The sequence below is a fragment of the Schistocerca americana genome, chromosome 8 (genome assembly GCF_021461395.2).
Source record: "Schistocerca americana isolate TAMUIC-IGC-003095 chromosome 8, iqSchAmer2.1, whole genome shotgun sequence".
Taxonomy (NCBI): Eukaryota; Metazoa; Arthropoda; class Insecta; order Orthoptera; family Acrididae; genus Schistocerca; species Schistocerca americana.
The window spans coordinates 112,809,370-112,822,459 of record NC_060126.1 but is presented as its reverse complement, the minus strand read 5'-3'; the positions used below and the strand labels follow the sequence as shown (position 1 = coordinate 112,822,459).

General features: G+C 41.9%; 1 protein-coding gene across 1 annotated transcript in view; it reads right to left on the bottom strand.

The window, feature by feature from the left end:
• The window catches only part of LOC124545610 (PAX-interacting protein 1), a 179,897-nt gene extending 174,173 nt beyond the window's left edge, over positions 1–5,724 (bottom strand). Inside the window, exons 1-4 of the mRNA XM_047124558.1 lie at positions 5,504–5,724; positions 5,231–5,415; positions 4,214–4,391; positions 1,048–1,219 (exon numbers count right to left, since the gene is read on the bottom strand). Coding sequence (XP_046980514.1) covers positions 1,048–1,219; positions 4,214–4,391; positions 5,231–5,415; positions 5,504–5,641 — 673 coding nt within the window. The 5' untranslated portion in view covers positions 5,642–5,724. The remainder of the gene's footprint in view (positions 1–1,047; positions 1,220–4,213; positions 4,392–5,230; positions 5,416–5,503) is intronic.
• Positions 5,725–13,090: the final 7,366 nt, after the last annotated feature.

Below are 13,090 nucleotides of genomic sequence, written 5' to 3'. Positions count from 1 at the left end.
CAATGCATTTTTTAAAACCAACAGATTTACTGTAGATATCATTAGAAACATTTAATAATCTTTGAAGTAATTATCTTGGGCACCTACACACTGTGACAGTGGCTCTGCCATGGGCAGTACGCATCCTGGAAGGCTTCCTTTCTGTGCAGCCTTGATCGTCGGGAAGCAAAAGAAGTTGGTCAAAGCCATGTCAAGACTATAGGAAGGTTTCAGTGGGTTTACCAAGTTGTGCTTCTCCAGCTACTCACGGATACACAGAGCAGTGGGTCTTAGAGCAGTGTCTTGGAGGAACTCCCAGGTAGTGGCGATCCCATTTCTCACTTGGACAACTCTCTTTTGTAGTTTTTATCAATGTAGTAGACAGCGTGCACAAAGTTTTGTGGACAACGCATTCAACACTGTGCTCATTCTCACTTTTTTTGGTTTTTGGGAACACCATAGTGGGCCACTCACAGCTTTAACCTCTTGTTTCTGGGTAGTACTTGAAACATGCTTCATCCCCAATAACAACACTGTCCAAGAAAGAAGGTTCAATTTCCATGCATTCAAGAAGTTCAGCCATATCCGTCACCCAGTGATTCTTCTGACTGTCCGTCAAAAGCTTGGAAACCAGCTTGGCAAACAGCTTCCTTACGTGCAATTTATCAGTCACCAGTTCATGTACAGTTGTATTGGGAATGTTGAGAGTTTCTGCAATCATCCAAACACTCAACCAATGGTTAGAAGTTAACAGGTTGTCCCAAATTGCCATCGACAGTTCTGCACAATCAATTGGCAGGTCTCTACGAGATTTGTTATTGCATAACATTGCTCGAGTAAGAATTCCATAGCATTTCATGTCACATGCACTAAACAGGGAGTGGGGAGGCAACAATCCTGACACCTCAACTGCTCAGACTAGCGAAGGTATTGCTTTGAAGTCAAGTCTCCCCACTTAACCCAACCGGTCGGAACACAATGCAGCCACTTTAAGTGCCAGCACCAAAAAAACTGCACTACTTTCCGGACATACTTCATATATAAAATTTGCTTATGTAAAACACAAACCTGCTAACTCAAAATCTGATGTCTGTTGTGTAGGAGATTGAGGCTTGGGGAACGTTAAAAGTCGTGGATCATACTGCTTCTCATCACACAAAGAACGCGTTGAAATGCAGCGTAGTATCCAGTCAGGAGTCACTATCTGAACACCTTTTCGTAGTGCACACTCATATTTGTCCTGCAAACAAATTACACTTCTTGAACAAAACTGCAAACAACTCCACCACAGATCCAATTGACTGTTCACGATTACTATGAGACAATGGTACTTTATAAACGTATTATAATGAAATGGGTAACTACAATTGCACAATGCTTTACTGATATGAGTTTTTGATTGGTGAATAAATATCTTTTGGTGTTCTAAGAAATTTGCTACCTTCCTGTGTCGCAAGGATTAGTGCCACACCAGAACAGTTGTTTATAAAACATATATGACAAATAAATGCCTCAGAGGTAGAAGCTTCCTCCAGGAACTCACATCATGAACTGCTGCAGGTTCCATTACAGCTCTCCCCAATTTGTATAACATTTATTGCTAATGTTGGTAGGTGACTAAAATCTTTCAACATGAGTGTTCCAGCATGACACTAACTCCTCAGATACTCATTAAAAGAAATCAATTTTTTGTCTTGCCTGAAGGCGATTAGTCAATAACCATTTCCAATAAAGCATCAAGCAAATGCTGTATCAATAATGCTTACTCTGTTATATTAATACAATACTGTAAAGTACTGGATGGAATACAAATAATTGAAGGAGTAAAAGAAACCAACTACTGTGTAGCATTTGCCAGCTTACAGGCACACAAACAAGATCGGATTTGTCACAAAGCTTTAGGACATGAGCTAACAAAATGTCCTTCTGTGGAGCTAACAAACAACATTAAACACCTGTACTAGTACTTTGTACCAGTGTTGCAAACAATCTTGGGTTACATGTTGTGGTGTTGGAGTGGATGAGACAAATAAGGAGATAGGGAGGGGAAGTGAGGGATGGAGGAAAGGGAGAAGGGTTACAACTAGGACATAGAAGTGGCACTTGAATGGGATAGGAATATGCCACCTGTGAGTCTGCATTGGTGCAGGTACGGGCAGTGCAGCACATGATGAAGTGGAGGAGTGGGTTGCGTGTAGATTAATGGTGCGAAGTGGGAAGCATGATGCCAAGGGTGGAGACTGAAAACAGGAGAATTGTTGGTTGGTTGATTTGGGGAGGGGACCAAACAGCTCAGCCATCGGATTAGGGAACTATTGGGAAAGAAGTCAGCTGTGGCCTTTCAAAGGAACCATCCCGGCATTTGCGTGAAGCAATTTAGGGAAATCACGGAAAACCTAAATCAGGATGGTCAGACACGGCTTTGAACCATCATCCTCCCACATGGGAGTCCAGTGCGCTAACCACTGTCCCACCTCACTGGGTCAGAACAATTGTGCAAATCAGGGAGCTGTTATGATAATTCCCACCTGCACGATGAGAAGCAGGTAATCAAGGACGTGGGTTCAGACAGCATGGATTTTGAAGCAGCCACTGAAGAATATTATGTAGTACTGAACAGCATATTCTGTCTCTCTGAGGTCAACTTTGCTCTTGGCTACAGTTTGATAATGTGTTACTCATTCGAGTGAACAGCTGGTTGGGGGTCATGCCCACATAAAAGGCAGTGGACACATTACAGCAGAATTGGAATATGACATGACAGTTTCCTCAGGTGGTTCTGGTAGCCCAGCATATATCTGATGAGACTAGCACAGGACAGGTCTCTTACTTGGGTCACCGTAATGATATCTACATCTCCACCTGCTCTCTACTAACCACTATGAAGTGATAGCAGAGGGAACTTTGTATTCTACAACGTTCTGAAGTTTCTTCCTATTCCATTTATTCTTGAGACAAGGGAAGTAAGACTTAAATGCCTCTACAAATGAGGTAACTATCCAAACAAGTATTTGGGATCCTTATCGAGTGATACCTGTGTGGTATCCGATATGTGTTTTCAGAACTGTGTAAATATGTAAATAGGTTTTTGTAGGATATTTTGTGTACATGTTTAAACACCTGACAGTTCAGGTTTTCAAGCATTTCTTCGACTCTGTCTCATGAGTCAAATAACCTGTGCTGTCCTGTTTTGTATACGCTTCATATCCCTTGTTAGATCTATTCTGCACGTATTCCACACTTGAGCATTATTATAGGGTGGGTTGCACGAGTGTTGTGTATGCAATCTTTATTATAAGCTGACAGCATTTGTCCAGTGCCCTATCAACGAACAGGGATCTATCACTTCCTTTATTCACAACTGACCGTCCATGTTATAATGCCAAAACCTGTAACAAACACATCAAATGAATGTATACGGTCGATGTGGCTAGGAGTTAATAGTTGGTCGGACGTATATGGCGGGAGGGTTTTATGGAGCCACTGCAGAGGTGGAGTTCAACATCCAGGCAGGTGGAATGCTGAACAGTACAGGACAAAGTGAAGCAGATTGGTTTCAGGGCACTCAATGGCATGGTTATTAGCAACCCATTGGAAAATAAAGTAAATACTAAATGAGAATAACATCTTTCCTCATACGCAACAGACATTAAATCATTTCTGAAAATTATAATGGCAAGGTATTTGCAAGCTAGTTGGTCAGTATGTGACAGTGTCTTATCCCAAAATTTAGGATCAGGTAACAGACTGATCCGTAACATAACCTTAGGTCCAAGTTAGTCACAAGGTAACAAACTGGTTGTAAGCTGGTAAAGCCAATGAAAGTGTAAAAAAAGAATTAGAAATTAGAAAAAAAGGAAAGCAAGACTGTGGTGGTGCCACGCTAATTTGAATCTTAGCCTGAGGTTGAGGTAAGTTGGCAACTCATAATTTGGTTGTGAGTTTAATAATTAAAAAGTAACAGTTTAGATATACCGAGGAATGTTACTGTAAAAGGCAATATATCTTCAACCAAATTCAATCTAAAAGTAGTTAACCATATCAAACAGAATCATCTTGACGAATGTGCTAAATGGTCAAAACAGATTAGTACAATGCAGTAGGCCTACAACTGAAGGAAAAATTTGTTAGCTTATATTCATGAAATTATAGTCTTCAATTATACAAATTATCAGCACATAAACCACAACACAATAAACATCCTTCATAAAACACTGAGTTGTTATCCACTTACACCAGCTGGTTTTGATATAATCAAGTGAGTGCAGCTTCTATCAAGCTGAAGCTGACATTTACCACCATTGAATGTTACCATTGCCCAAAGGGCTTTGGCATCTTCGTAGCTGAGCTGAGAGAGGCATGCTGTGACTCTAACAAAAAGCTGTGTTCCTTCTGGTGGGAATCCTGATGTACTAAGCACATGATTAAAGAAATTATCAAACAAATTCACACACATTTCATTATTTCAATTTTTAAGCAAGTGCAATGAAATATAGCCACATCTCCCACCCAAGACAGACAAAAATCCAGAGATTTCATCACATCTTCAACAAATCCAAGAATTTGTCAGTATTTATGATCATCAACAGTAAAAGTGAAATTAATGGTTCACCAAACACACTTTATTTGGATGACAAGAAAAAAGTGAATTTCTGCCTGTGCAAAAGTGAGGCTCCCAGAACAGATTGTCACATCACTGAACGTCCACTACTCTCCTGTAATTCCAAATCGCCACATCCCTTTATGATAGATGAAGCACAGATCTGTTTTACATAATACATTTACAATTAACCATTAATGGTCAACTTGCACATCCTGCATCACCTGATGCCTTAACACATCTCATTACGCAGGGCTCCATCACAGCAGAACCATAGGAGTGGTAGTAAATTAACTTCACACTTGATGCAAAAAAAAAGTACTCGGCATAGGGCCTACATTACTTCTGCTTTCATTACTGACAGCATCGAAATTCACGTAAGTTACAATAAACATGTTACACTAAGAAGTGCTTCACTCCGGCCTATGATCCAAGTGATACCATGGGTCCTGAAGTTTCAAGTAATGGTAGTTTTAATATAAGCAGACGAATATCAACAAATTGCGTATACAAGGACCACAAACACATGGGAGAACGAAGTCCAATATCAAAGGGTTTCCAACTAACGCTCCAACAATTTTTAAACCATTCTGTCTTGTGACTGCTCCAAAGGTTTCATAAAGGATCATCATAACTTCATGCAAAGGATACGGTAAAAGTTTCCTGCACTGCGCTGATAGTAAAACCCAATTCTGATTTACAGCTGGGACTTCATATAATTCCTTTGCATCACTGATATCACTTTCAGACGCATCTTCACCTATAATGCAATGGGTAACAAAATCATAAAAATAATTCATACGCTCCCCGCCGCCGTCCAACAGCAAACGCAAAACCTGCAACAAAATATATATTTACAGGGCTAGAATACAATCAGCTGTTCCACATTAGCATTTCTTAAGCATCGAGTGAGCAAAAACTTACATTATCTTGAGCTTTGCCGCTGATATAAAATTTAACATCTTTAAAAAGTGAAGTATCAGTGAGAATTATATCCTCATTTTCTCCGAGACGCCCGTAAACTTTTACATTGCTGTCAGTATTTTCATTTTCGCTTCCCATGGCTCAACACATATCTAAACAACATAACAATAATGGCGCTACTTATTATCTTTGATGGTGCGGGCAACATCACTTTTGGCGGGCGTAAGTATACACAAACAAAATTGAAATCGATAAATATTCCCTTCGATTATCATTGCAGAGACATACGTCAGGTATATCGATAGTCGGCAGGATGTGTAACCGATTAAAACGATATTTATCCCGATTCGGGATTTAGTAGATTGCTAAGTTGAAAACCTTAACAAATTTATCACAATACAAAAAACATTACTTTCACACACAGTAATTTATTTAAAAGGTTATAAGATTGTTTGCGAAAGTAATAATAGAATAAATTTTATCCATTACGGTATACACTCGTTCAGAGCAAGCTCCTAATTGAAAATTAAGTAAGATCTTATAAAGAATGAAAAAAATCTTGCAGGTTGCAGTAACGGCGTTGTCTCTGAGAAATAACCTCCAAGTAGAGACGATACGTTTCTTTAAATTTACTGTTGCTTTGTTTCGATCCGCAACTGAACTTACGATAAAGATAGAACTAAACAGCTGCTAGCCCCTGGAGCCACAAAAAAAGTTTTTAACTTATTCAAACAGCCACGGGGGAAGCCTTCAACATACGTTGATGACACTTTACGTACTGATTATTCTCTTTTCTCGAAAGTTAATTTCGCAGATCTGTAAAAGGGCTGCAGTTGCAAAATTAACCACAAAAATATCTGAAAATGGACGATCACGTTTCAGTCAAAAGCAGCACAAACGATGAAACTTCCTGGCAGATTAAAACTGTGTGCTGGACCGAGACTCGAACTCGGGACCTTTGCTTTTCGCGGGCAAGTGCCCTACCAACTGAGCTACCCAAGCACAACTCACGCCCCGTCGTCATAACTTTAATTCCGCAAGTAACTCGTCTCCTACCTTCCAAACTTTACAGAAGCTCTCCTGCGAACCTTGCAGAACTAGCACTCCTGGAAGAAAGGATACTGCGGAGACGTGGCTTAGCCACAGCCTGGGGGATGTTTCTAGAATGAAATTTTCACTCTATAGCGGAGTGTGCACTGATATGAAACTTCCTGGCAGATTAAAACTGTGTGTTGGACCGAGACTCGAACTCGGGACCTTTGTCTTTCGCGGGCAAGTGCTCTACCGACTGAGTTACCAAGCACGACTCACGCCCCGCCCTCACATCTTTAATTCAGCCATTCTAGCACAAACGATGTTTACGAGACTGACAGAAAAACTGTCCTCAGAGGGTTCAGGAAGCTACCGAAAATATGCAACAAAAATGTCACCATAACAAACGTACCAGTTCGAGAGCATTTCATTATTTGCTTCAGTGACAGTGTGCTGATATAATGAGCGCTAATTTCTTGGAGCTGCAGAAGCTGTACAAAAAGATCAGAAAAGACACGAACGTAACTAAAACAGAAAGAAATGCTAAAGCTGCCAATCAGAGAGCAGGAATTATTGATGAACTGAATGAAATCAGAACCCAATCATCCTTGACTATGTACAGTACTCTTTCAAGCAGAATAAGTAACGCTGCTACTAAACTGAACATCTTGGATTTGAACGGAGTCTTTAGTACTCTTACAGAAGCGGGACAATTTGATGAATTTAACTGAAAATTTCAGTGCAGTGTGAAATATCGTCTGATTCAGAATCCCTTGATCCAATGTGTTATGATTCACTAATGTAAAGATAGTATTAAATTATAGTAATAAAAACAAAAACCTGAGGTAAATGAAATAATGTTTCCACATAACATCATCTGGGACAAAGATAAAATTTTTGAAGAAGCAATACCTCAAAAGACGTATTTTCTTCTCTGCTAGTCTTTAGACTAGCTCAAACAAGAACTTCTAATCAAGCTGCAGGCCTATGGCGTATCGTCTCAGTTGTGCGACTGGATTCGTGATTTCCTGTTAGAAAGGTCGCAGTTCGTAGTAATAGACGGCAAATCATCGAGTAAAACTGAAGTGATATCAGGTGTTCCCCAGGGAAGCGTCCTGGGACCTCTGCTCTTCCTGATCTATATAAATGATCTGGGTGGCAATCTGAGCAGTTCTCTTAGGTTGTTCGCAGATGATGCTGTAATTTACCGTCTAGTAAGGTCATTCGAAGACCAGTACCAGTTGCAAAGCGATTTAGAAAAGATTGCTGTATGGTGTGGCAGATGGCAGTTGACGCTAAATAACGAAAAGTGTGAGGTGATCCACATGTGTTCCAAAAGAAATCCGTTGGAATTCGATTACTCGATAAACAGCACAATTCTCAAGGCTGTCAATTCAACTAAGTACCTGGGTGTTAAAATTACGAACAACTTCAGTTGGAAAGACCACATAGATAATATTGTGGGGAAGGCGAGCCAAAGGTTGCGTTTCATTGGCAGGACACTTAGAAGATGCAACAAGTCCACTAAAGAGATAGCTTACACTACACTCGTTCGTCCTCTGTTAGAATATTGCTGTGCAGTGTGGGATCCTTACCAGGTGGGATTGACGGAGGACATCGAAAGGGTGCAAAAAAGGGCAGCTCGTTTTGTATTATCACGTAATAGGGGAGAGAGTGTGGCAGATATGATACGCGAGTTTGGATGGAAGTCATTAAAGCAAAGACGTTTTTCGTCGCGGCGAGATCTATTTATGAAATATCAGTCACTAACTTTCTCTTCCGAATGCGAAAATATTTTGTTGAGCCCAACCTACATAGGTAGGAATGATCATCAAAATAAAATAAGAGAAATCAGAGCTCGAACAGAAAGGTTTAGGTGTGCGTTTTTCCCGCGCGCTGTTCGGGAGTGGAATGGTAGAGAGATAGTATGATTGTGGTTCGATGAACCCTCTGCCAAGCACTTAAATGTGAATTGCAGAGTAATCATGAGGATGTAGATGTAGACTAGGGACTGACATAGTAGCACACAACTAGCTGATACATGTTGGGTAGGAGCAATGTGAAAGGGATGGTGTACACACACACACACACACACTCACACTCACATACAAACAACAAATACACTATTGTGTGGGGGGACAGTGAGTTACCTTAGGTTTAAGTCAGGGAGGTTATAGGAGTGAAGGATGTGCTGTAAGGATAGCTTCTAATTGTGCAGCTCAGAAAAGCTGGTAGTGGTGGGGAGGATCCAGATGGCAAGTGTTGTGAAGCTTCTGGTTGACAGCTAGTTTGTTGTCATACCAAAGTAAAACGCTGTGCAGTGTTTGCAGCAGAGCTAGTATATAACATGACTGCTTTCACAGGTGGCCTGTCCTCTGATGGGGTAGGATAAGACTGTGTTGGGACTGGAGTAGGAAGTGCTGAGAGGGAGCATAGGACAGGTCATGCATTTGGGTCTTCCGCAAGGATATGATCCCTGTGGCAGGGAACTGGGAGTGGGAGTAGGATAGGTATGGACTGGGGTATTGTGGAGCTTGGGTGGGTGCCGGAACACCATTTCAGAGGGGATGGAAGTATCTTGGGTAGGACGTCTTTCATTTCAGCACATAGTGATAGATAATAAAAGCCATGATAAACGGTGTGGTTCAGTCGTTCCAGTCCCAGGTGGTATTGGGTGACAAGGAGGCTGTTTGTTTGAGGTTGGTTCTTGGGATGGGTGTGAGGATCAGGTGTATGTGGGGATATGGCATGGGAGAGCTGTTAGTGTATTAGGTCTGGGGGGATTTGCCTGTCTGAGAAGGCCTTCAGCATACTGGGCGAAGGAGTTACCATCAACAGATGTGTCTGCCAAGGGTGGTCAGGCTGTATGAGAAGGATTCTTTTGATGTGGAATGGGTGTTAGCTGTTAAAGTGCATGTACTGTTGGTGATTGGTGTGTTTGATGTTGACTGAGGTGTGGATGGAGCTTTCTGAGAGGAGGATATCAGCATCTAGGAAGATGGCACGATGGGTGGAGGAGGACCAGGTAAAGGGGATGGGAGCAAAGGTGCTGAGAATGAGGATAAGGTGTCCTGGCTTTGGGTCCATATTATAAGGATTTCATCAGTTTACCTGGACTAGTCTGGACCAGGGTTTGGGGTTTTTGGAAGCTAGGAACATTTCCTCTAGGTGGCCCATGAAGAGGTTGGCATAAGGGGGTTCAATGAATTTGATTGTATACCTCTGCTTCAAAGATGAAGTAGTTATGGATAAGGAATGAAGTGGTGGGTTTGGACTCTGCAGGGCGTAAGGAGAGGTAGTGTTCAATCGTGGCAAGTCCATGGGCATGAGAGATGTTATGTATAAGCAGGTCGCATCTACACTGACGAGTAGGGACCCAGGAGGTAAGGGTGTGGGGATGATGGAGAGGTTGTGCAGGCAGTGGTGGTTATGTTTAATGTGAGAGGCTATGTTTTGGACAATTGGTTGCAGATGTTGGACAACAAGTACTAAGATTCTTTTGGTTGGGGTGCTGTTACTAGCCACAATTGAGCACCCAGGAATGTTAGGTTAGTGTATTTTGTGGGGCATGTTGAAGGTGTGTGTGCGGACTGTTGTTGGGGTGAGCAAGGAGATGGATTCAAGGGAGAGGTTCTGGGAAGGGCCTAACGATTTCTGCAGCGATTGGAAGCTATGTTGGACTTCTGGCATATGGTCACTCTGGCAGAGCTTATAGGTGGAGGTGTCAGACGACTGGTGGAGGCACTCCACTAGGTATTGATTCATCGCAGCAGTGGTGGAACCATTGTCTACCTGGAAGATGATTGGGTTTTAGGTTTTTTAGGGAAGTCCTTTCTTCTGAAGAAAGGTTGTTGGTCTTAGGGTCCTAGGGAAGGATGGCGAGGCCAGGTTGGAAATTAGGAATTCCTGGAAAGTGACCAGGTGATGATTAGGCCAAAGTGTGAGAGAGTCAAAGTTGGATGATGATATCAATTTGGACAGGAAGGGTTCGATATCTGTATTGGACTGGCTTTGGCTGGGAGGGGTTGAGGGCAAAGAAGTGTTTCCACTCTAGGGAGCGGGAGAATGAGAATAGATCTTTCACAAGTCCAACATGGTTACACCTGGGAGTAGACCTTTGGGTAGGACTGAAACTTCTGTGGGGCTGAGGATTTTGGTGGAGAGGTTAACAACAGTGTTCTGTATTTTGTGGAGTGCTGGCAGATGATTTTAGAGGAAGTGGTAAGTTGAAAAGGTCAGCCAGGCAGGGTCTGGGTGCTATGAGGGGTTGACGAGGTGGGAGGAGGGTTGGAGTTGGATAGTGGGCCCCCAGAGTGGGAGTAGGATTTCAGCAGGCTGGGTAACTTGTTGAGTTGGATGTTTGTCATGTTCTTCTAGGTGTTGGATTATGAGGATTTCAATTTGGGTGATGAGGTGTAGGTAGTGAAGATTGCATAGTGGCAGTATTTTGCAGAGAGAGTGGATGTGCTTCAAGGATGCCTGTGCCATGGAGACATGTTTTTATAAAAAAAGGTTTGCAAGGGAAAGAGACTGATGGTATCTGACAAAGTGAAGTTCATTGTACAAGGAGGGGTGGGATCCAGAAATACGGATTTTTATGGTTAGGCCACGAGGGGTTGGGGCGAAGGATTCCATGGCTTAGACAACATTTAAGGAACAGGATATGGGACAAGTTTTGGCTAGGAATAGGGAAACATTTCTGAACTGATGCAGATAAATAGAGCAGGAGATCATTGACTTGTTGGGGGGGGGAGGGGGGGGGATGGCACTGGGGAAAGAAGTCTGTGTTGAAAGTGGCTGATAAAGGCTGCAGGTGATTGCAGGGAGTGTAAAGCAATGTTGATGCGTGTAAGGAGTGAAAGGAATTGTGTTGGTGGCAGGGGGTAGTATTGTGACATAGCTATATCTGACCTGTCTTGTCATCACACGTAAGAGATAAATAGAAATCAAGTACAGAAAGATCGAGAGCGATATGCGACGAAGGTAGGCTTTTGTGTTGCTAGAAGTGTTTATGCTGTTATAGGGAGTCGCATGCCACGTAAAGTTGCGTGCATGACTGTAGTGTCCCGCATATAACGAATTCTGTTATAAAGGCGAGAAGGACGAAAGGCGAGAGAAACAAATGGATAGGCAGTAGAGGGCAGTTGGATAAAGGAGACATATCGAAGGGCAGACAGCACTAGGTTTGGATGGAAGGGAGCTGCTAGGCATTATAATAATGCATTTCCTATGTATTCATTCCAATTTACGTTGTTCGTAATTGTATTTTCTAGGCATTTAGTTGAAGTCATGGTCTTTAGATTTGACAGATTTATCATGTGACCGAAGTTTAACGAATTCCTTTTGGCACTAATGTGGGTGACCTCACACATTTCGTTATTTAGGCTCAACTGCCAATTTTCGGATCATACATATATCTTTTCTAAATCATTTTGCATTTTGTTTTGATCTTCTGATGACTTTATTAGTCGATAAACGACAGCGTCATCTGCAAACAACCTAAGACAGCTGCTCAGATCGTTTATTTAGATCGTTTACTTTTATTATATTGGCTTCTAGCATACAAAGATCGTTTATATAGATAAGGAACAGTAAAGGGCCTATAACACCACCTTGGAGATCGCCAGAAATCACTTTTGTTTTACTCGGTGCCTTTCCGTCAATTACTACGAACTGTGACCTATCTGACAGGAAGTCACCAATCCAGTCACATAACTGAGACGATATTCCACAAGCAAGCAATTTCACTACAAGCCACGTGTGTGGTACAGTGTCAAAAGCCTTCTAGAAATCCAAAATACGGAATGATCTGAAATCCCTTGTCAATAGCGCTCAACACTTCATGGGAAAAAGAGCTAGTTGTGTTTCACAAGAACGATGTTTTCTAAACCCATGTTGACTGTGTGTCAATAGACCGTTTTATTCAAGGTAGTTCATAATGTTTGAACACAATATACGTTCTGAAATCCTGCTGCATATCGACGTTAATGACATGGGCCTGTAATTAAGTGAATTATTCCTACTACCTTTCCTGAATATAGGTGTGACCTGTGCAACTTTCCAGTCGTTGGGTACGGATCTTTCGTGGAGCGAACGGTTGTATATGATTGTTAAGTATGGAGCTAATGCATCAGCATACTACGAAAGGAACATGATTGGTATAAAGCCTGGACCAGAAGACTTGCTTTTATTATGTGATTTAAGTTACGCTACTGCTCCGAGGATATTTACTTCTACGTTACTCATGTTGGCGGCTGTTCTTGATTTGAATTCTGCAATATTTACTTCGTCTTCTTTTGTAAAGGCATTTCGGAAGGGTGTGTTTAGTAAGTCTGCTTTGGCAGCACTGTCTTCGATAGTATCTCCATTGCTATCCCGCAGAGAAGGCATTGATTGTTTCTCGCCACTAACATGCTTCACATACGACCAGAATCTCTTTGGATTTTCTGTCAGGTTTCGAGACAAAGTTTCGTTGTGGAAACTGTTATACGCTTCCCGCATTGAAGTCCGGGCTAAATTTCGAGCTTCTGTAAAAGATTGCCAATCTTGGGGATT